The following is a 25,084-nucleotide window of genomic DNA, read 5'->3' as shown; positions in this document are numbered from 1 at the left end:
CAGGAAAGAATAATGGCTGTTCACTATTCTTGAATTCTGACAAAAAAAAATTGAATTGTATTCCTACTAAGTTGGTTGAACTTAGGTTATCCTTCATTCATATAGTAGTACTAAAGTAAGAATTGCCAAGCCTGCAGGCTGAGAACCATGCTGATCTTTTCAGGACCATGGAATGGATTCAGGAAAAAAAAGTGAATTAGTTCAGGACGAAGATGATATTTGGTGTAATTACCATATTAATCAAATAATTATTTAATAACATTACTAAATAACATTAATGTGATATTTTGTATTCCATTTATATGTATTGTGTAGATACTTAATACTTTTCTTCCTCAGTTGCATTAAAATTATATCTTTTGAAGCCATGCTATAGCCAAGGCTTTTGGGAAAAACAGATGGTTTTGGATTCACGTGTGGTACACTTTCATGCTAAACAATTAGATTTATTTATTTTTTCTGGCCTAGAACCCATCACAAGAAAGAAATGGTGCTCATAAGCCATGGTAAATGACTTCATATATCATACTAAGCCAAAGATAAAACACATTATGGCTCACTATTGTATAATAATAGTTTTTGTCATAATTATTACTGCTTTTGAGCTGTATTACACTTTAAAACTTAACTGAGATCCAACTACTTTAATTTCTTTTGGAGAGCCAAAGGATCAAAGCCCAACTTTGATCCTTTGGCTTTGGTCAGTTTAAATTTTCAATTGATAAATACACTGTACAAATACAACTAAGTTAATAAGAACAAAAAATACACATGGAATTTCTCTCAGTTTAAAATATCATACTTCTACCTACAGCCCAAAAAGGACCAGATGGGGCCATCATTTCCAATAACTACTGTGATTTCTGCCTTGGAGGATCTAATATGAATAAAAAAAGTGGACGACCAGAGGAGCTTGTTTCATGTTCGGACTGTGGGCGTTCTGGTAGGTGATATGTTATTGCAGCTATCTGTGAGCATTAAGCAACAACAACACTCTTTTCATATATTTATGTTTATACAGATAAGATTAAGGGATTTTTGAGTGGCTTATGTTTTACAATATATGATTTAATGCATACTTTAAAACTAATGGAAAACTGCAAAAGTGGAAAGTCTTGTAGAAAGACATTTGTTCCCATTTAAATGAAGACAAGATTAAAGGAGAGTTTTTCTCTTCACACGTTACATTTGGTATTCAATAATGTGCCACTCAAATTTTCTACAGCCTGGATTATGATCAATGCAATTGGTCATTCTTTTTGTCTCTGTCTCTCTCTGTCTTTTTCTTTCTCATACTTGCACACAAACAAGCACACCTCAGATTATGGGGTAAGGTTGAAGATGACTGTCTAATATATTTTTTTTTTTAGAATGTAACTTTTAGGGAGTTTTTGATTTCTCCATTTAATATATATGTTTGTATATGTATTTATGAGTGTGTGTTTTATATAAATTACTTGCTCCATCATAAATACTTTTTATTCTTTAGAGGTTGTACTTGAATATTTTTATTTATTTATTAGAATTAGAATTTATCCCAACTTATAACTTTATGAGTAAGTTGAATATTATTTTAACAAAGAAAAAAGCTGAAGTTTGTAAAAGCATTGACTATATGTTTTAAAACTCATTAAAAAAACACTTTAAGGCTTAAATTAAAAACACATTTTTTGAAAAAGTATACATGTAACCCTTCTGTCACAAGGTTTTTATTTCTTATTGTATTTCTTAAGTTTCCAGAGAAGTTATATATGACAGAAACTATTTTTTGTGTGAAATATGTATATGGATGGGGATAATAATGCAAGTGTATGCACTGCATATACACAATATAAAATTGACTTTGTTGTTTCTCCTTCTGAAAATTGTTAACTTGAGTCTATTGTCAAAACAATGCCAAAGCTTTTTTAAAAAAAATTATCAGAAATCCTTCAGTAATTTCCCTTGATTCACTAAATAAACATTGCCAGCAGCAGAATGGTTTTGTATTTTTCTGGAGCTTCATACTTATTAAAGGGACAACAAAGAATTGTGTAGCACTTTAAAGAATCAGCTTCATAAAATTAGTTCAACCTTAGTCACCCAGTCTTTTGGAATGAGTGACCATAATAAATTTAATAAAATTAAAGCTGAATAAACTTATCCTGGGTAACCAAATTGTGTGTATGGATCACACATGCATATATGGACATATAACTATAAAAACATGGCTACAGAATCCATTTTCAGTCACAAAATGCAAGCAAGGGATTTCTATGTTTTACATGGCCACTAACACGACTGGGCAGGGGAAACCTTTACCTTTTATCCCTGACCTTATATACGTGTTTCTTGTTCTCCACCAGAATAAATCACATGACATATTCTCTAGCTACACTGATTTCAGGATTTTGGCTGCAATATTATTTATCTGCTTATTTAACAGCCTTTATACTCTGCTACAATCAATTAAATTCTCAGCAAATTACTGATTTCTATCAGGCCATCCTTTCTGATTTCTATCAGGCCACATAGCCCATTCAGGTGGAAAAATAGACAAAACACAACAATATTGGAGACAGATAATGTCAGATTAATCCTAGAGTGGGAAAAAAAGCCTAAACATCAGATGTTCCAATTAGCATAATTTAAATGATCAATTATGTAAAGCCCTACTTGAACAATGTTACTTTTGCTTGAACAGTAGGCCTGTCCTTGAGCATTGTGGGATTTCCCTCATCTGAAAGAACTATTGGTATACAAAAACAGGCTGCTGATCAGACATAGAAACCAAAGGACAAAAAACTTGCAAATCTGAGACTCTGTCAACCCAACCATCAGTTTTATTCATGCATATATTTACAGAATGGTATTGTAAGATCTACAATTCCTCAATATGTGTTATGCTTGCATAAAAACCTGGCAAAGAGACATTCTGGTTCTGAGTAAAGATCCATCTAATCTAGTACTGTAGCACACCACAATAGCCAAACAGATGCAAATGGAAAGCCCCAAACTAGGATGTTAGTGTAATAAATCCCTCAAATGTCAGTCTAATATAATATAGATATATTTTTGGTATCCATTGACACTGTGATACTATATAAACATAAGTAGTATTTACTGATATAGATGGCTATTCCACAGTACTATCTGCTATCTAATAGAATAAAAAGATATATATATGTACAAAAGGCAAAATTGCATGTAAAAAAAGGCAGAAATTTGTGCACAAAAGAAATATTGACTTTTTTGACCCCTTGCTATGGACATCCTTCACATGACATCATTCTGGGGATTTTGTGGGTGTTAGGGAGAGTATAGTAACCATATACTGGCAGCCAATAAAAGGAATATGGTACTATCTTTGCTGCTGCCAGCATAAAAAGCAGTGGCAATAATGTAAAAAAAAAAATGAAGTGAATGGTTTTAGTTTCATGTTGGTCCTGAAAGTTTTTTTAAAAAATGGGTTTTGTGCTGTGTCACATAAACATATCCCTTTTGTTCCATGGCCAGTTGACTTCAATATTTAGAGGGCTCTTCCCTCTATTTCTTTATATCTATATCCATATATCTGTGTGATACATGCATTCATCTTAGGAAAGTTCATGAAAGCTTGGGTCACTTTATCTTTAAAATATCACAAGATGTTTTAATGTGCTACACCAGGAAAGCATAAATTCCTTCTGTATATTTTTTTTTATTGAGAAAAATTAATACTGACCATATTCATTGTCTGTGAACCACCACCCTGAGGCAGAATTTTCAATATACTTTACTTCTCATGCTTACTTTTATATAAAAAAGTTTTTTTTTATCTTCTTGTTTTCCTGTTTGTAATCCATCTTCAAAATATGCCATAGCAATCTGATTTTATATATGGCTTTCTAATGATAGAGTTTAAGGAATATATAATTATACTATTAATATAGAGTTAAGGAATGTATTCTGTAACATAATGTTTCTGATATATATTAAAAATTATATACTGTATTAGATTTTTCCTCCTCTCTTTCACTCCTGCTTTGAAATGTTTATTTCTTTTCTTATATTCATAAGATATTTTTACAAAGACTTTTATTGCAATATGTATTTATTGTTAAAAGTATTTTCCATTTTAATTTGCAAAGAAGTCACACCGCTTAGGAGAACTGGTACAGAAAGAGAACACAATGAGGTTATTTAAAATATATATATATGCAGAACTTACGAAATGGGTTATTATGCTAAAATAGAGTGGTTGATATCAAATGAAAGATAATCATTGTACCCTGCTCCTTTAATGGATACACAATATAAACTCTGGGCTCAAGATAAAATTACTCATAATTACAAAAATATTTTCTGTGTGTTTCAAAAGAGAGGAAAACAGGGTTAACCCTTTTGCTGCCTTAGATATGGGGCATTTGGAGTGGTATGAATTTTTTTTAAAAAAATATATCAGTTGTTTATAATTTCCCTACTACTCATGTTTTGTTTTTATCGCTTTGCATTATTGTCCTGAATATATGTGTTTGTGTGCATGTGTGCATGTATACACAGGCATATATACATATATATTTATGACTGAAACAACTCTTTTATCTGAAATTTCTAATCATGATTAAAGTAATGTTAATGAAATAAATCGTGATGCCTGTTACTTAACCCATGTGCTGATATATTCATCATACATGTCAGCTCATTTGGGAAGAGAAAGCAGGAAGGACGAAGCGGCTGCAGCATATCCCACGGAGGACTTGTTCGGTTCCACCTCGGAAAGCGACACCTCAACTTTTCATGGTTTTGATGAGGATGATTCAGAAGAGCCTGTCTCAAACTGGAGCAGCAGCTCCCACTCTGCAAAGAAAAAGGGCAGTTGCTAAAATAACTAAAGCACACAAACTCTATGAATGACATTTTCTGCCCTTTCTGCTACTCTTAACTCTTACTGTTGTTACTGCGTGTTTTTTTTAGAGCCACCCGTTTTCACTTTGGGGCGAATACACTGAAAGCACAACAAACTAATTTTTTTTAAAAAAGAAAACTCCTCTGAACTCTTTTTTTGGACAAGTTTATTTTCAATATTTCCTTAACAGCGCAAATGTGAAATGTGGATATCCTTTTTTTAAAGTAATAAGTAAACAGTTAAATAAAAGAGCGCTAATTTTCTCAGCTTTTAAGATATATATAGATAAAGATATAGATATTATACACAGGAACAACACAAAATCAGAAGGGTTGGACATCAGGAGGTACCTATCTCAAATAGTGTTTTAAATATTTATTTCTATATTCTATATATTATTAGAAGAAAGACTTTTGAGATTAAGGCAAAAAAAAAAAAGCATGAAATCTATGCGGTAATCTAATTATTAAAAAAGAGAAACAATGATAGTTTGAATAGTTCAAGATGAAAAGGAAATCCAAATGTTTGCAAGTGTGAATTTTGCACTGCAAAAATATTGCATTTATTGTAGCACACTGGATTTTTTTTCCTATTCCCCTTTTGTACTACTGCTATGTTCACCTTTAAGAATATACCAAACACAAGGACGATTGACAAAATCACAAACACAAATTTCCTGCGATTTTCATTTGGACACATTTTTATGTCTTCATCTATCCAAGCTTGGCATCTTTTTACCAGATACTGCTTTTTGGATCAGTTTTGTTTGTTCTTTCCTTCACCATTTTAGAAACAACTTTCTGAGCACATCTGTGGAATACATCCGTTAATTCTATGGATGAAATAAATAATGTGAATCTTGAAAGAAATGAAAAGAAAAAAATATACCTCATGTTCCTTATTTTATTTTTTAAAAATAATATTAAAAACCCATTTAGTCTTATTTTTGATATTTTTCTTGAAATAAACCAAAGCAATACTCACTAATTTTCAAAGGGCAGCAGAGAATACCGAAACTGATTTGCTATTCCAGCAACATAAATTGAACAGCAGGATTAAAAAGGTAAGTTGCAAAATAAGCATGTTTTGTTCTTCATTAAATGTTTGTGCTTTGACATAACCACTGTGGCTAGTGAAACTCAAGGTAGAGATACAAATAAGCCAAGATATGAATAAGAGATACCTTTTTGTGATACAACCAATCAAAACAGGAAGTGTCTAATTAATATTAATATCTATTGTTTTTAAATAGGGAAATGATGGCCACCAACTTCAGAAAAATCCAGGATATTATTTAATTTTAATTACCTGGATTTCAAAATTGAAAATCAGTTTCTTGGTTCAGACAGAATGGTAGTTAATGTGATACTTCCTACTTTGTAACGAGAGTAATGAAGGACTGAATGGATAGGCAAAGTACTTTTCATATTGTTCATATTCATAGTATTTATTGAGAATATTCATATTTTACATTAAGATTTCATACTTAACTGTGGTTAATATACAAATTCAAAATGAAAATGCAATTTAGTTAACTGAATTATGTCCTGTTTTCTATGTGTCTATATACAGTAATTGTGCCACCTGGTATCACATAAACAAATACATTTGAAAAACTGGGGAATCAGAACATTATTGTATTCAGAATTCTGTATCATTTATTTTATTTTTATGCCTTATTTATTTAATTTAAATTATTAATTTAATTTAATTAATTTAATATGTTATGTAGAATATATTTATAATTTATTCTACATAGCGTCTCTGTGTCTTACATTAGTTTTACAAACAGATGCATGCTGAATGTCATAAGTAGGACATTAATATAATAGCCCCCTTGTATTTAAATATGGTACTTTTGATTGACGAAACAGAGCTATCAGTAGAAATAGCAATTCATATTTGTTAATTTTATGAATACATAGTTCCTTTTAAACTTATCTAAATGATATCATTACTTATTTGATGATGCAGAATTCTGTTTATCAGTCCTGAATTTCCTCACATTTAGTTTCAGTGGCTTATTTTAAATTCTATTACCGTGTTTCTCCAACAATACAGCCTCCAAGAACAGGAAGGCCCAGCATGAATTCTAGGCACGAGGTGAAATTAAGCCCCACTCCCAAAATTTAGGCCTATTTAAACCATGCATTTCCCCACCATTTCTCACATCGTTCGTTAGAACTACACGAGGTGAAGAGAAATGGGAAGGGAAATAAGTAAGAAAACTTGCCTTTAGGAGTGCCATGCAGGTAGCCTAGGCTAGAATACCCTGATCTACTACTGATAGAACATCGGCCAATAGAAGCTCCCCGAAAGCAGAGTCACCAGCTGCTTCTATCGGCCGGTAGAAGCGACCTCGGGGTGAGTGCACTCCCTTCACCACGAGGCCATTTCTATCGGCCAATGGAAGCTCCCCAAAGGCAGAGTCACCAGCTGCTTCTATCGGCCGGTAGAAGCTGCCTCGGGGCGAGAACTTGTGCGCACTCCCCTGACCACGAGGCCATTTCTATCAGCCGATGGAAGGTCCCCAAAGGCAAAGTCACCAGCCGCTTCTATCAGCCAGTAGAAACGGTTGGTGACTCTGCCTTTGGGGAGCTTCCATTGGCCAATAGAAATGGCCTCGTGGTCAGGGGAGCGCACATTAGTTGTCTTTGAATCTACTAGCAGGGCAGGAGAGAAAGCACACACGTATCTGTGTCTGGATAAAAATTGTGAGATTGCGACGGAGGGAATGGGAGAAAAGGCCTTAGCCCAAATCTGTTCCTGTTTTGCTTTCCTGCCCATTCTCTGATCAATCTCTCTGGGGCAGCTTTTGGCCTAAAATCGCCCAGATCTCCCTCAGCTAAAGGAGAGGGGAGGTCTCCAAAGACCGTCCCTAACCTCCACCATTTGAGAGGACTGAACTCATTGCTTCTCAAAGTTAGACCCGCAAGTTTTTCAAAAGTTCTTCTGAACGCCTTGGACGTCTGATGAAATCCAGAAATGTCTCGTGATTGAACTCAATAAAAAAAAGAAAAAAAAGAAACTGCACCTCGTCGCCAAGTTCCTGGTTTTACGGCTCCTCTCTCATCCCGAATTATGCCGAAATAGGGGATTCCGAGGCTAGCGTTGGTTAATTGGTTAATGATGGGTGCTCTTTCAGGCGCTCAGAGAGAGAGAGAGAAAAGGAGGCATCGCTGAAGTTCTCAGACTCCCCCCAACTGTTAGCAACACCACCCATGAGATGTGGCAGGATTGCCTCGGATCATGTGCAGAGTGCCTTCGCCGTTCAACTCCCCCCCACGACTCAAGGTTCATACTAAAATTAGGCCTTTCCGACCAGCCCCTGCAAATATTCGGCCCTCACCAGAACAATAGAAAAGATGGTTTAGCTTCTCCCCGGCCCTTCTTCACTCCAGCTCCCTCCCGCCCTCCTGTGCCATGGTGGCAACCCTTTCACACTCACCCCGCTTCCCCGCTGCATTCCCACGAGGACCGCTCCCGCGTCTCCTTTTGGGAGCCCGCCCAATCTCCCTTCTAAGGGTAGCCGAGCTTTGCTGCCTCCTCTTCCCTCCCCGGCGGCCCCCCCACTCCCCAAACCAGCGGCGGCAGCAGGTAAAGAGAGGTTGGCTGCCCTGAGACTTTGGCAGGGTGCCTAGAAAAAGTCTGGCCTGGAGAGGGTAGGGCAGTGGTGGGAACCCCGCAGATGCTGAGACCTTCCCTTGCCAGAAGAGCTTGGCTGACCCGGTGCAGGGACGAGGGCTAGCAGGGGTGGTGTGTGTGTGTGTGTGTGTGTGTGTGTGTGTGTGTGAGAGAGAGAGAGAGAGAGAGAGAGAGAGAGAGAGAGAAACTCAGCTTGCTTCCCTTCTGCTAAGAAAAGTTTGCAGCTGCTCTCCCACGTGTACTCCCGTTGCCATGAAGCTGTTACAATTGGCCGATGGAAGCGGCTGGTGATTCTGCCTTTTGGGAGCTTCCATCGGCTGATAGAAACGGCCTTGAGGAGAGCGCGCGTGGGGCACTCCTCTCAGGAGCTGCCTGTGGGCAGCCAAGCCTCACCCCAAAGCGGCTGGTGACTCTGCCTTTGGGAGCTTCCATTGGCTGATAGAAACAGCTTTGTGGTGAGGTGAGTGCACATGGGTGTTCGCCCCGAGGCCACTTCTACTGGCTGATAGAAGCGGCTGGTGACTCTACCTTTGGGGAGCTTCCAGTGGCGGCCTCATGGAGAGGTGAGTGTGCATGGCGCACTCTTGGTGGAGGTGCGCATGGGGGAAGAAATTAAGTCACCCCTGAAAATACATCCTAGCCGTTTTTTCGGGGCTCAAAAATACATAAGGCCTTATTTTATGAGAAACACGGTATTAGGAGAAAAACTTCTTGCTCAATACATTTTCTATTCTTTTTTAACTTGAAAACATCTTAGCAATGTAATCTCTTCCCACAAAACTACATCTTCATATAGTTTATATTTACAACTAATAATATTATATAAATAAACTTTTTAAATCTGCATCTATTTATACCCAAGCCAATGTTTTTCTTTGTGCTTTTTTTCTTTTTAATGATTAATAAGTGACCATTCTATAATCAAAAGCTTTTTCTATAAAGATTCTTAGTTGATATAAAACATATACAGAATGTAAAAAGAAGAAAATAAGTTTATGTAGACCTATGCTGGCTGGGGAATTCTGGGAGTTGAGGTCCCCCCAGTCTTGAAGGGGCTGCATTGGGAAACCCCCATACCTTAAACTAAGAGAAAAACTTGGCCTCTGGTGAGATATTTTCATAATCCCCCCCTTTTAACCATGGTTCATGTTCTCATCACCCCTAGCGCCCAGCCAGCAGTGCCAAAAATCCATTTTTCCTAAAAAATAAAAATTAAAAAAACCCCAAAACTGGAGCTTTCTCTTCCTAACATCTCCCTTACCCCTCATGCTTCCAGTCCCCCTCTTCCGTTGCAATACTCTTCCCCCCACCCCGAGCAAACAAACCTACTTTCAGATTTCACCCTCCTCTCGTAATAATGGTTTATTCCTCCCTCTCCCCCCCTTTTTAAATTGAACGAGTCTGTGTTTCATTTCCTTTTTCTGGATCTTCTCATTTGGATGGACTGAAGTCATTGCATTCTGCCTGAAATAAAAGAGATTCATTTTTTTTCTGAGAAAAAAAAAGATCTCCCCACATAGATTTAAATGCACAAGATATTTTAATGCAACAACAAAGCAACTAATAATATGTTAATCCAAAGAGAATATATCATTCTTCTTTTCTGAATTTTAGTCAGACAGTCAAAACATTTTCAAGAGTTACTTGGCTACAGATAACAGTACTTCCAAAAGAAAAGGCTAACAGCAATGGGAAACAGATTTTTTTTTGGGGGGGGGGGGCACATAGTAATTCAATAATGAATTTACATAATAAATTAGATTCCTTATTTCCTTGTTAATTAACCATATCTGTCTTTCCATGGGTAGGTAATCTAATTTTATTTAAAATAAACAATGAGGGTATATAATTGTATAATTATCATTCATTTTCACAGCAAAACAAGGTGCTCTTGTCTCCTTTTGGATAGATTTTACTATCAGTTGAAATTACTGCTACTGGTAGTGAAGAAGTTAGAATTTAGGAGCTTGGTCCTAAGTATTGGAAATGTGGGCTTGGCCTATCTAGGCATTACCCATTATTAGACATACTCTGTTTTAGTGTCATACATCCCCACAAATACAAAGGAAAGCAAAATACAATGTTGCAGTAGCCTCTGAAATGATAGACAACCCAGTAGATATTAAGTAAAAGAAAATGTTTGTTCTCCTACCATCAGGCTTTCAGAACAGTTGTCCAGGAGGATAGCAAAGTTAGTGATATAATAATTTGTCCTTTCCCCATATAATCTCTGTCTATGCTTAGAGCCAGTATAAGGAAATGAGTGGTTGTTTGAAAACAATGAGTTTTCAGAGGAATACCTTTTAATATACCATGAACTCTAATAGTAGATGAAGACTAATTTGAGCATCAGGTTGCCTAATAAAGTTTACAAACTAGATTTGATAAAAACTAGTGTCTGAAATTACCTACTGTAATCCCAAAATACCTAAAAATAATGCTCTCTCGCTTCTATGCAGGATAAACACATAGTGGCATATTGATTTATTTCATCTTTAATCTTCTGTCCCTCAGCAAATACTCATTAAGTGTTGTTCATTGTTAGTGGTTGTTCAAATTTGCATTTTTTCAACTTATGGCTGTAGTTTCAAAGATGGAGCAAATCATCCCTGCTAATGCCTGAAGCAGATCAGAGAGCTAATACACACAGCCTGTGCAAGGGACACCATCTGTGAAAAATGCCTTCTGTGCCTGCTGTCAAATTATAATCTGGAAAAATATTTTTATCATTGTCGTGGTCAGAAACAAAAACAAAATTTGTTGTCCAAAATTTGAATTAGTCCTAAGTATAATTTGGTTTGTTTCTACAACATCCACAGTCTGGCTGTTCTATTATACATTAACTGTATGATAAGCCATATTCTGCCCTGTGGCTGATGTTGTCATCAGTCATGAAAATACCAAAAAACAGGTTTAAAATGAAAGCTCTCTTTTAAAATGAAGATTTACTTGAAGGAAGGCAGAATTCTGTACAGCACATTATGAATTGTATAGAGGGAAAGTAAAAATCCTATTTTTTTAACATTAGAACTGCAATATTACTTCCTTTCTTTAGATTTATAGTCTCTCAATTTTAGGCTTAAAATTTAAAACAGTTTGTATAATTAAACATACATGGAATTTTGCACAGTATGATAATTTGTAATTGACATACATTTCCCAAAAATGTAGCTGCTGTTCAGTACATTTTTCAAATTCTATTGATTGAATAGATATATTTGAAAAGACTTCCTTATGGCCACAATCCAACAAATAGCTTGGTGTACTTATGCCCAGTGAATTCAGTACTAGCTAATACGTATGGACCTATAATTGAAGTGGTAGAACATAAGCAAAGATGCCTCTGCTTTTAATATATTCTTGAAATGTGCCATGAGCAATCTCACATATGCCCCAAATCAAATTCTGGCTTTTGATTTTTCTCTTGCAGAACACTATTTCTATTTTGATTGGTTTTTACTTCTATCTCATTCTAACATCACTCAGGAAGCAGCATAAGCAGCTCTTTCCCAGAAGTTATAGCTAAGAAGTACTATCTTAATGTCCTTCATGAATGCTGAACCAACTACTCCCCAGTTTTCATCACTATTTGCTTCAGTCCACCACTACTTCTTCCCAAAGTATCTGCAAAATTTGGGATATTTTCTTTCTCTTTCATCTGTATGGATTATAGCCTGGGGGAAAAGAGGGCATTTTTGTATGATAACCCTTCAGTTTAGTTGTAATCCCCTATGTAAAGTACAAAACAATTGTCAGCCTGCCCAGTAGGCCAGATCAGATGAGCTAATTTTATTTTACCATGGGGCTACATTAACAGAATCTTGCAAGTTGATATTGTAGCACAAATCTCCTGCCATCTTTTATACAGCCTGAGAAAGTAGGGAGTCTTCCTTCTTAGCTCTTTCTCTGTCCCTTATTCAGCTTCCCCAGCCAGCATTTGGTATCCGCTCCCAAGGTCATTCCCATATAACATTACAACAATAAAATTAATCTTCACTCAATTATTATGGTATATTCAATATGTTAAGCAAGGAGATCCTCTTTTCAATCAGTATCTGTGGCCTTCAAAGAGCTGGCCCATAATTTTAAAGCTGCCACATATTGACAGATCTGAACAATGTGATCTGATTACAGAACACCATTTTGTCTTCATCAGAATCTGGATGATATGAGCACTTGGAGGATCTTCCCCCAAGGTAATAGTATGATGTCTCTTAAATAAAAGGAAATGTGCACTTAACAGAAAAAGGGGGGGAAATGATCAAACTGAGTAACACAATATCTCATAGAATAGGGACAGAATACACCATTAACAGTGTTTATATATAAGAATATATAATAACTCAGTGACTAGTGAATGGTCTCATTGTCTATATATAGTCAATAGAGCAGTGGTAGCCAACTGGTGGTCCGCGATAAAATTTTGGTGGGCTGCAGAGAAATCTCACCCCCAGAGCACCCCCACAAAGCAATTATTCCAGGCTGTGGAGAAACACAAGGCTGCACCACCCACATGGCCCGTGGGAACCCTCCCTGCCCACTCACTCCTTACCCGGCAAACTTGCCTGCTAAATTGCTATTTTTTCTTTTTCCGACCATCATCTGTTCTGCTGTGCCGGGAGATTTAGATTAGCTAGGAAGCTGGAAATGGTTGGATTTCTTGCTTTCTAGCTAGTCTTTAGATCTTCAGCTCTGCTTTTAAGCACAGCTGAACTTCCCTTAGGACTGAAGGTTCTGTTATTCGGTGCAGACTTACGGCAAGCAAATTTTATGTGACAGACTGAGCTAGCCAATGGCAGAAAGATATATCACTGAATGATTCTGTGAGCAACTCAATCTGCTTGCCTGCTCTGCCTGATTTTGGGTAAAAGTTGCTCTTTTTTAATAAAATATTCAATATTTGCATACATGGTGTGTTGTGAGTTAATTTTGTGAGTTTGCTTGCAAGCAAATTTTATGTGACAGACTGAGCTAGCTGATGGCAGATAGATCTCTGAATGAATCTGTAATTCTGTGAGCAACTCAATCTGCCTGCCTGCTTTGCCTGATTTTGGGTAAAGGTTGTTCTTTTTTAATAAAAGAATTCAATATTTATATAAATATAATATTTACATACAAGCCATGCCCAGCCAGTCACATGATCACCAAGCCACACCCACAAATTAGGCCACACTCACAGAACTGGTTAGTGGTCCCTGGGATTTAAAATTATGAGTTTGGTGGTCCCTGAGGTCCAAAAGTTTGGCGGCCCCTGCAATAGAGAATCATAGCAGACCATTGAGAATTGAACATCTTTAAATGTCATAAAAAGCTGGCTTCCACAGAGTGGAGAAAGAATGGAATGGTTAGATAAAGATTCAAATGTATATATATATTATATTTTATTGATAGGCACTACTCATTCGTTACTTAATCAAAGATTTCTTATCACCTTGCATCTTTTTTTAAAGAAAATTTTTTAAATTCAGAAACCGAGTAATAAAATGCACAAATCAAATGCATTCCTAATAAGCAACTTTGTATATGTTGTTTGGCCTGATTTTTAGGAGACATGTGAGTTAATTTATAAAACTTCTGAATTTGATTCAGGCATAGCATGAACATTTGTGTAATAAATTCTTCTGAAAATTTATCAAGTCCTAAAGAATTTGGTGATTATAGTGGTGCACTTTTGAAAGAGTTATCATTGTCGCTATTTTTAGCAACTAAGAAGCTGAAGGATTGGTGTGTTAACTTAATCCCCTCGCAGATAGTTTAGGTGAAGAATAAACTGAAACTTTTTCATTTAGTTCCAGCATTAAAAGCAGGCAGCTATCATTCCCTTATATGGTCTACTATTCTTAGACTTGTCACATAATTCTACTTAGCTTAAAACTACTGTATCATGAATTTACAGTGTCAGTTCTTATTGTAGTAAAGTGTATGGTCCTGGATTTCATCCATACTTCTAGAAGGGTGGTGAGATGTTATATATAGTAGAGAGAATTTATATCTTTTTAAAAGTTAGGCAGAAGCCAGAATTCCAGCAGATTTTCTTCACCCTGAGTGTTATTGTGACATATGTACTAGCTAAATTCATGTATCTGCATAACTAGTTTAAAATAATAGGGGTACATTAAATAACACACTGGGGAGGGATTCTGCAACTGAAGCCTGGATCAATACATAGAGGATATTGCCATGATTCTGCTTTTATTTACATTGAAAATCTAAAATGTTTCAAGTGACATGACCCCTGACTATTATTGCTTTACAAGTGTGAAGTAAATGCTGTTACTAAATCATAGGTTTTTGATCACATAATGTAAATAGAGCCACTTGTCTGGAAGAACAGTGATCAGAAGTGAAAAACATAGGGGAAAGATGGTTGAACATTTTTTTAAAAATATGTTTCATCTGGATGCTAGCCCCTACTCAGTAATGACAGACTTATATTCTGAATATATTTTAGTTTGATTACTCCAGAGCTGTGAGGTGATGCAGTGACACAAAGCATGTTCCAAAGAAAGTGTGTTTTGGCTCATCCAGACTTGGAGATGGGATTTCTTGTTATATCAGTTATTGCTATTTTTTAAAAAAGAAAATCTGCTTGCTGTTTGAAATATCTTTGAGTTTTTCCTTCTTTCTTTGCTTTTCTTCTGCAGATAACACCCTGTGCTTATTTGGAATCTGAATTCTTCATGGAATCTTTGGAAGAAACCAACCAACCAAGAGTGTTCAAAATGCTCTGATCTTTCTCACATTGCCCGATCCTGTCTCACCTGTGTCTTGTTCCCACACGGGAGTTTGGACTGTGGAATGCCTGCTGGCACTTGCTCAGAGAAGTTTTGGGGGTTCCCTAAGCTTGTGCAATACAAAAAAAAAAACTTACATTTTTTTAAAAAAAGAAAAATATCTTTAAAGTGTTGTGCAAGTTTGTGTGTGTGTATGCGTGTATATCTAAGTCCAGGTCAAACTGGAAATGACTGAAAACAACAGACTAATGAAAAAAAAAACTTGACACAAACTAGAACAAGTTATTTTATTTATTTCAATATTTAAGAGAGAAAAGTAGTGCTGACATTGCACAGTATTTTTGTTTAAAATGGATTTTACTTCAGCATTTAAAGGCTTTTTTTGTGAAGGTGGGACTTTTGCAAAGCGCTTAATGCAAGATAAAGGCTGTTTACTTGCAGAATAATTTTTTAAACTTATGAAAATAAAGATAAACTTTGCTCTCTCTTATACTTTAAATATGCCATTTATAGACCATGCTGGGGTTTTCATTTTTCAAAGTGGATGTGGTAAGTTTAAATTATTCTGGATTATTTTTTGAATGTCTGCTAATGTTTTTTTTTACTTAGCTATACTAAATTAGACAAAAACCCTAGTCTAAATAAAATACTTTGAAAAGCAAATGCTGACTTCTGGGCAAGTGTTTAAACCATAGAATAACAAAAATGTAGACATTAGCAATAATGCTACTGAAGCTAGGTGTTTTTAAGGAAAATAAATGCTGTTTTCTGTGTTAGCACCTCATGCTAACAGCTCCTTGTGAAATAAATCAACAAAACGTGAACAACTGAACATACTGGAATAGTATATTTGGAGAAAAGCCTATACCTCTAATAGTATTATATGAAGTATTTGAAAGAACATTTGGGGACATTTAGAATATTAATTTTCTTTTTCTACAAATTATAAAATGGGATATAGTCACAGACCATAGCTGTTCTCTACGAGAGTTTTTTTTAGGACCAAGATATGATCCATGGACAATTGGTAGCTTATAAGATATATGTCAGAAATTCTGCAACACGAGAACAGAATTATTCTAATCATTTTGCTTGGAGGTGCATGTAAATAATGGAGCAATACATAATCCTGGAAGGAGTTATCTGGATAAAGTTTTCTTCTAAATTAATTATGCCAGATGATGTAAAATAATCCATTGTGTATGTAGACCAGCAATACCTTGGAATTGTATGATGCAAAGCAATTTTTATGCGTGCTTGCCTGGAAGCAGATTTTGCAGAGTTTTAGTGTGACTTATTCCCTAATAAGTGTGCATAGAAGTGTTTAATCTGGTGTGTAGTTGAATACAGTAATCCTTGGATAAAATCTGTTTGCCATAAAATACAGTTAGAAAAACATTATATGCATTTCTAAAACCTCCATACCATCACTGTATGCATGTACAACTCTCTTTTATATATGCGTCAAATCCTATTAGCCAATAACAGACATTCAGGTATAACAGACCCTCATTCCTCACATTAGACCAGGGCTGTCAAACTTGCAGCCCTTGGGCCGGATGCATCATGTGCTGGCCACACCCAAAGGGGAAAAAAGTTGTGGCATGTCACATGATGTAGCCGTGACGACGTGAGTTTGACACCCCTGCCATTAAACTATTAAATTAAACACATAATGTCATATATTATTTTAGGGTGTATCTATTCTGTGAATTTCTGGGTGCAATCTTTAGTTTGCTGCTGCATAATCACTATATAATTCGTTTAGGCTTTTTCAGGAGTCCAGGAATGTGAATCCACAGTTAAGTAAATTAAAGTTGCATGGCAATGGTGCTATACATTTTGCATATCCTGTTGTCTCTCAGGGATGCTGGATATTAGGGCAATGCAGAATCTAGCCCAAAAAAGCACTACATACATTCTAGTCATGGAATCCAATATGAGAAGTTAATATCCCAGGATAATGCACACTAAAATTAATGAAATTCCTATTAGGATTATTAGGAGAGGAAAAAAAATGTGTAAAAATTACATCAATTACAACCCATAAATTAAAATTATGCTGCCATTTTATATAAATATTCCATTAGGTTAAAAAAATGTGTGTCCATATTGCTTTTGTGTTCATATACAATTGACTTCCAAGACATATCCTGTATACTTTTCTGTAAATATTTATTTGTCCACCTTTTTTGAAAAAGAAAAACTTGTGAAATTGCAATTGCTGTATACAATTTTTGAAGGTCCTCATGGTTTACAATGTTGTCCTCCAGTCTGCAAATAAAATTTCCTTCTCTAATTATTTTTGTTTTTTTCCCCAATTGATAAATTATTACTTACTTGGTTGTTTAAATGCTTTTTATGAAAATATTTTTAAATTTTTCCCTATTGCTTTAACTTTGTAGCAAAAGAGATCAGGACATACCAAAACAGTTGATTCAAAACAGACTTTTGCTCATGTAACCCATTCCTTTGCCCTTTGAGCAACAAATTGATCTCATTGGTCTAAATAATCTCTTTCAACTTGTATGATTCCACTGCCTAATCTATCACCCATCTTCTCTGGGAGTTATACTTGTCATTGACTGGGCCTGATTGAGCTGGAGTCCAACGTCAACAGGAGAGTAACAAGTTTCATATCTCTGGCCTTGAATAACAGAAAGCCTTTCCCAGTTCCGCTACTTCCAGTTCTAGGAAGGTCATGTTATCTGAACTTTTGAAAGTTGCAATCCTAATATCATTGAACTCAACTTTCAGGGAGACTGAAATGGTTTCTACAAACTGTAGGATGTAGAAAAGAAGACTTAAAGACTTGTTAAATTGGCTTTTTTATGTTGAAGAAAAATAGCTTTGTGGAACCCTGACCTGGATTAAACCCTGATATAATCCAGAATTCACAATTAATTCTACAGAAAAACTACAGATGCAAATATCACAAGCTAAAGAGTCATTTGCCCATATGGAAATTAATCATAGAAGCAAAAATGAGTTCTCAGACTCATATTGGATAGCGCTGAGTTTTAAAAGCAAAGTAAAAGTAGCTTTTATAAACTTGTTTTTTAAATGTATATTTACATAATGTGTAGTTTAAGTCTTATTTATTTAACTATAAAATTTATATAGTTTTAACACTATACAGGATAATTACAATAGCTTAAGTGGACCCAGCGAAATATAAAGTGTGGAGCACATTACATTGGAAAATCTGCAGAAAAGATCATGTGTGCATGCCAGTTCAATTGTGTTTTGATACTGGAAGTATTTTGATCAAGATTTTAAGTAGCATAGTTACAAATATGTCTATAATAAGTTAGGCAAACTTAGTCTATGCAAGCTAGAAATTAACTCCTAGTACATGCAAAATACTGCCTTCTTAAGGAAGTATGTTTAAGATCACAGGACCAGAGATATTAATTCACTGCTATAGTACATATTTATATATACTATATAAAAGGAATATACTATATATTCCCTTTCTGTTCATCAAAAGGGCAATGCTTTCTTTGTTGAAAGCTGAAACCAAACTCCGGGCTGTGATTAGAAGGCAGTGATTAGAAGGCAGTACTGCAGGCTAACTCAGCCAACAGCGCGGAGTTCGATCCTGACCGGCTCAAAATTAGCTTGGCCTTCCATCCTTCTGAGGTTGGTAAAATAAGGATCCACATTATTGGGGACAATATGCTGACTTTTGTAAAGTGCTCAGATAGTGCTGTAAATCACTATGAAGCAGTATATAAGTGCTGTTGCTATTAATGCAGCATAGCCTGTTCTGTCAGACTAGTCATTATGGTTTGTAAATCCTACTTTATGGCAATTCTTCCTAATTTGGATGCTTTCCAGATATTTGGATTCCAATTCTGAGAATTCTTCTGCTAGTGTTGATGTTGCTGAAACCTGTGGAAATTTGGGTCTACATATTTTTAGAATTTATGGGTTTATGGCTTAGCATTGTAACTGAACAATGATGTAGCTTATTCAGCCGACCATACTTAAGTTTGACTGAACTGATTGAATCAGGATCCAACACTACATTCCATGTTGTATTTATGCTGCATTAGATTTCTCAAACTGTAATTTCTCGATTCTGAAAGATATTCACATATTTTAATTCAAATATACCAATATAATCTACTTCGGAAAGGTTGGAAAGGAGGGTATAAACAAAATGATGTATGATATGCAACAAAATAAACCTGTTTCAAAAGAGGGATCACTAAGTTTTTGGATAATCTTTCAGTTTCAAAAAGTTACTGGGGTAGGTAGGTACAGGTGAGACTGTCATCACAAAGCCATGTTTTTCAACCTCAGCAACTTTAAGATCTGTGCTCTTCAGTTCCCAGAATTCTGTGAGTCAAAGTCCATGCATCTTAAAATTGCTGCAGTTGATAGACATTGTCATAAAAGATACATTTGAAACTTTTTCCATTTCCCAGTAAGAGATGACACTGTAGTACAGAGGCATAGATTCATTTATTTTAAGTATGAATTTACATTCTTTTATATGCTAAGCAGTTTCACAAGTCATGAAATCATAATACTATTTGTGTTAAGAGAAACAAGGTCAAGAAAGGGCATTATATTAGAACTTTAAATGTACCTGTGTGTTTATGGGAAATTTTAAGGTTTTTGTTTTTTTAAAAAAACCAGTCAGACATTCTGCATATTTGCATCTATGTCCTTGTCTTTTTTTTTTTTTTTTTTTTTGCTTGGTTGCACATTTTCAAAAGGTTAGTGAGCTTGTCAATTAACTGAATGCTTTGTGGCACGTGAACTGTCTGGGTGGAAAGCCTGTGGCAAACCAATCATAAATTTTCTGAGCCCTGCAGAAATTTTTTAGGAGAAACTTGATTGAAGATGTCATGAAAACAAAAATGGGTACAGATACAGTATCTATAGCTTTTGTATAGATAGCTGGTTATTCTGCCTAGTGATTTTATTTCCAATTTCAAATGTGTTCTATTGATTTTTTGCTTGAGAAGTAAACATTGAAATGTCCGTGTCCCCCCGTAGAGGTATAATATCTAATGACAGCTTTTACCATAAATAGGTAAAATCTGTGCATTTTTCATTGCTGATATTATAAAATTGAAGAGATTATTTTATTTTTAAGAGCACTTCATGCTACTACTTTAGATTCTAGCTGTTCCGATAAATATTCCTACCCTTAATTTCCCTGTATTGCAAATTGATAGAATATGCAAAGACAGATTTCCTTCCTGTTAGCTACTTTAGGCAATAGTTCTTTATAACCCATAGTATTTGTTTATGAGACCTAATGGTGTTCATCTCTGGAGGTTGGAGCACCTACTTTGTTCCCATATGGTGTCAAGCTGATGCATGAATACAATTCTTTCTCAGAAGACTTCATGAACAAAGAGCAAGTAGCTTTCCTAACATCTTGTAGTTTCAGGGCCAACAAGGTAAAGCATAAAATTAGCTATTTATCCTAACGAGAAGAGTGTAAGTAGCCCCCTGGTAGTTATCAGGTTAAGACTTTTGTCTATAATACTGTGTGCCTGGATCTAGAGGTGGGGTGTGGGTCAAAGATTATCCTTTTTAATGGAAAGCTCAGAGCCCCTCATTTACATTGATAAAGGTGCTTCCTTGTCAGGAGCTCAAATGTTGGGAGGTGGAGGGAGAGAAATTGGGCCGTTTGGGGGAAGGAGGCCTTTGCAGTGAGGTGGGCATTGTTAACATGGAGACAATTCCTTGAGGGAGCCCAACATCCATTTGAGGTGTGGACGGATCATTTCCTCTTCTTAAGCTGACTAGGCAGTGAATCTGTGTACTGCCTGCTGATACGTCCTAGGTTATGAAAGTTTACATTAGGACATGTTATGCAAGGTTTTTTTTAAGGCTTTTTTTTGCACATTCACCTTTTCCTCTTCATTTATTCGTTTACCTCTTTTGTCCTTGTACCTGGCAGAGAACCCAAAGATTTTTTTTTACTACCTATCCAACACGTGTCAGATAGACAGAGCATAACTAGTTTTGCTGCTTCACTATTTTGCCACGTACACCTTGTTTTACAGAAGGAATCCTCCTTTGAACATAGTTCTTTCATTTGGTGCCCTTAGAGATACTTAAGATTTAAATATATATACCCCTTTCATTTGCAAGAATTTTGTAGTGCTTTCAGCGGTGATCTCTAAAACGCATTTTGGAGTATATAGGAGTATAAAACATTGTGCCCATCTGCAATTCAGAGCAGCTGTCTCTTTACCCTGGATCAATGTTTTAAAGCTTTATTTCTCAACCTCAGCAACTTTGAGGTGTCTGGACACAAACTCCCAGAATTCCTCATCCAGCATGCTGGTTGGGAAATTCTGAGAATTGAAGTCCACATGTCTTAAAGATGCTGAGGTTGAAGAACTGTTTTAAAATAAAAGCAGACTTGGCATATTCTTGCCTTGTTCACACCTCTGTATATTCTGAAGTATATATTGGATATCAAATCCAAATATTGCACGGCATTAACATTTAACTGCCACAAAATATTTAGGGTGTCATTAGGAAAGAAAAAGAAAAGGGAGGTGGGCTGAGGGGAATGAAATAATCTAGAGTACTTCCAACTCTCTTAAAATTGAGAACAAGAACTCTTCACCTACTGTAAGTTCTCTAAAAACTAGTATTATATAAGCCATGTACCAAAACATTATAATTTGTCATAAAAACATTTCACTGCCAGAAAAGACTGAGCTGGGGATAAAGACTAGGGGTTTCTCCCTCCAAAAGAAAATATTTCTATGCAACCCTGAAAAAATGATCATAACAGTAAATGCGTCACATGCTCTTGTTGCCTGTGCAAGATTAAAAAGAAAAAAAATCCTTATGAACCACCAGGTGACTGACCAATCCCAACTGTTTCCTGGTTAAAAAAAAAAAGCTTTTATTTTATGGAGTATGTAATTCAGAACTTGACCTAGATTCAGTTCTACTTGCACTATTGGAACAAATGACAGGGAGTGCAGCATGCGTAGCAGATTTGAAATGGGAACTGCTTATGTGGCATCCTTTTCACGAAGGGTGACCTAGAATTAGCTCACTGGATGGTGATTCAAATCTGGGACCCCCATTGAAACCTTTAAGCTTTCTGCCATAGGATTGTTTGGGTCAAGAAACGTGTTCTAAATAGCTGATCTTGAAGAATCCTTGGAGAGGAGGGACTGCTGATGTGGTGAGCTTTGAGACAGCTCTCAAAGCGAGCTATCATTCCTCCAGTGTACACCTCTGGTGTGATATGCTCTGCCTTTCCATACTAAATCTTTTTGTCCCTGGATCTTTCCTTTATGGTCATTAACAAGCTCCCTGAGCATGGCTGACTTGAAAACTAAGCCGGAGCAGCATTAAAAAGTATGTGAATAGGAAACCCAGGCTAGACTGGGAAGACTAAACAAAACATTCTGGAAGAAGACAAGCACAAATGACTTCCATACTCTTGTCAAGATGAGCGTATGAATGCGTTTGCAAAGCCACCAGAACTTTAGCTTGACTTGAAGGAGGCTTGATTTTACTGGACTAGAAATGAAATATACCTGTAATGCCAGGGAATTCAGAAAATGGCCAGTCATTCCTCCATTTTATGATATTGTACAGTATTTATAGATCTGTAAATTGTATTTAATTATTCAGGCCGATCCACAATTCTCAAAGAGAAACTAGAGCTAAAACTTGAAATAGAAACCAATACCAATAGTAATATAGCCTCTAAAAACCTCTAAAAATTAAAGCAATTCGTTTTTGTGAGATCCCTTCAGATACCAAATGATATGCCCTCTTGATTTTGATCAGATTATATTGATGTTCAGAGTAGTGAAGAAGGTAGAACTGTGGTGATATTGAAGAAAAAAATTGTAATGAAGTAGGGTAAAGTCTGTAGTGAGGTAAGTATTTGATTTCTAAGTTTTGCGGTAGAATTGTACATAACCAGATACATATGAAACAACTTATTTCTTATTTAATATAAATGGATTAGCTTAAACTTAGATGCTAACAAGCCTTTGAAAAGTCTGTTCTTTTTTTCCTTCAGATATGTAATATCCTTTCCCCTCTTCATAGTGAGCCAGCAGATGGGATTTAAATGCTACACCATGGGATAGGTATTTTACAAAGACTGGTTGTGAGCAGTCCTGACAGGATCAAGTTGGTGGTGAGTGCTGGCAGGAAGAGGTCCAAAACTGTCTATTGATCTTCCTAATATAACCAGGAGCTTCTACTATTGCAATAGCTCTGCTTTTTCTCTGCTACTGTGATAATGATGAGGAATCATCTTTTTGCAAAGTAATCAATAGCTACAGTGCTGAGTTCCTGGCTGCTGATGTAGGCCTCTTATAAGTAGCACTTTGCACATAGAATACCCAAATCAGCGGAAAGAGCTTTACTCAATTCTTCTTTCTACTCTGCCTGAAAATCTTTGGAACACATTCTAGACTTGGATTTTTTTTCAGCAGAGCTTCAGTACAAGGGAGGGGTTGATGGAAATGACCTTTTTCTTTCTGCAATGCAGATTCTCCATTGGCATAAGGAGCACCTTTTAATTGTAGGTGACAATTGAATATCCAAGCCAGGGCTGTTAAACTCCCCAGCCTATAGGCTGGATGGGTCATGTGCTGGCCACGGCCATGCATTTAACGAAGGGGGAAAAAAGTCCCAATATGTCACATGACACCGCTGTGATGATGTGAGTTTGGCACCCCTGATTCAAGTTAATGTCTTCTGTTCATTTGTAGTGGATTATATCAATAATGCAACGATAGTCTAAATTTCCATAATCCTCCTAAGGACTAATCTTTCAGACACAGAAGTGATATCAGATAAGCCTGCAATTTTTTAAAGTAGAACTGCAAAAAAAAAAAAGAAGAAGAAGAAGAAGAATGGAAAAACAGTGAGCTCCTCATAAACATAACTTGGTTATATTAAAAAAAAAGGTTTTCAAGATAGTACATTTAATGATCTGTAAACTGGTAAATGCCAGTCACTTATACATTAAATAAGAATTTAATTTTAAGCCAAAAATTTTATAAAATAAAAAGCTTCACATATCAGTGGAAACTATCATATCTTAACCCATTGCCTGAAAAATTCTTAAGGAGATTAAATGCCTTCTCAATTGCTGTTTCATATGTGATAATCCTAAAAACAGGAGCTGTACTATCAAGGGCCAAAAAATAAAATTCACTCTAAAGGCATCAGTATAGCAAGAGTAAGGAAATGCCAAAACTATTCTGAATTTAAGAATTTATGGACATTTATTAGGATAGTGATGTTTATCGGCTTCCATACAAAACATTAAAATAATTCCACAAATGTCCCTGAATATAATATATTCAATAGTTTTTTTTTTTCAAAAATGCTTCTTCTTTCCATAGGTAGATCACTTTTAATGTTAAAAGATACACTAATGATAAAGTAGCACACTACTTCCTTACTGATTTTCAAAATAGGTATACATAGAAACATGTCCCTGATGCCACCAGGAGTCAAACTCAACTATAAGAAGATTACTATTTCCATTTTTAGTTAGAGGAGAACTGTTACCTTGGATCTGTCTACTGTATGCCACTGTAGTTATGTTGGCTGGGAATTATGGGAGTTGATAAGAAGAACTGCAGATTGGAACTTCAAATTCTTGTTCTTAGGGTGCCTTATTGTTACAGGATATTTGCTATTGGAAATGGAAATAGGGAGCATATGACAAAAGAGAGTAATATTTTGGTGGAAAGTGGTCCTAGGCCTTTTATTCAATCCTGGCTAGTAACAGAGTTTATATGTTTTATACTAAAAACACACTTTAAAAGGACTATGTCTATATTAACTAATAAACTATGTTTATAGTGTT

At 35.8% G+C, this 25,084-nt stretch overlaps 1 protein-coding gene and 1 long non-coding RNA gene across 8 annotated transcripts in view; one reads left to right on the top strand and one right to left on the bottom strand.

Moving 5' to 3' along the window:
- Positions 1-25,084, top strand: part of DPF3 (double PHD fingers 3) — a 232,847-nt gene that overhangs the window by 199,202 nt on the left and 8,561 nt on the right. For 2 of the 7 annotated variants that reach the window (XR_015746728.1, XR_015746725.1), the window contains exons 8-11: positions 815-943; positions 4,660-5,930; positions 12,669-12,708; positions 15,157-17,545. Coding sequence is in view for 2 of the 7 variants with exons in the window: in XM_087951622.1 (XP_087807748.1) it covers positions 815-943; positions 15,157-15,185 (158 nt within the window). In the remaining 5 variants the exon portion in view is untranslated. Of the gene's footprint in view, positions 1-814; positions 944-4,659; positions 5,931-12,646; positions 12,709-15,156; positions 17,546-25,084 lie in introns of those variants that run through there. The other 5 variants (XR_003371153.2, XR_015746726.1, XR_015746727.1 and 2 more) reach the window with 5 other exon arrangements.
- Positions 4,710-25,084, bottom strand: part of LOC148133387 (uncharacterized) — a 32,044-nt gene continuing 11,669 nt past the window's right edge. Inside the window, exon 3 of the long non-coding RNA XR_015746729.1 lies at positions 4,710-4,818. This is a non-coding gene — a long non-coding RNA (uncharacterized LOC148133387). The remainder of the gene's footprint in view (positions 4,819-25,084) is intronic.

Source organism: Notechis scutatus, chromosome 1 (assembly GCF_049901735.1).
Source record: "Notechis scutatus isolate UNSWTSFEM ecotype Mainland chromosome 1, rNotScu1.2, whole genome shotgun sequence".
Taxonomy (NCBI): domain Eukaryota; kingdom Metazoa; phylum Chordata; class Lepidosauria; order Squamata; family Elapidae; genus Notechis; species Notechis scutatus.
This window is presented reverse-complemented; position numbering and strand designations above follow the sequence as displayed.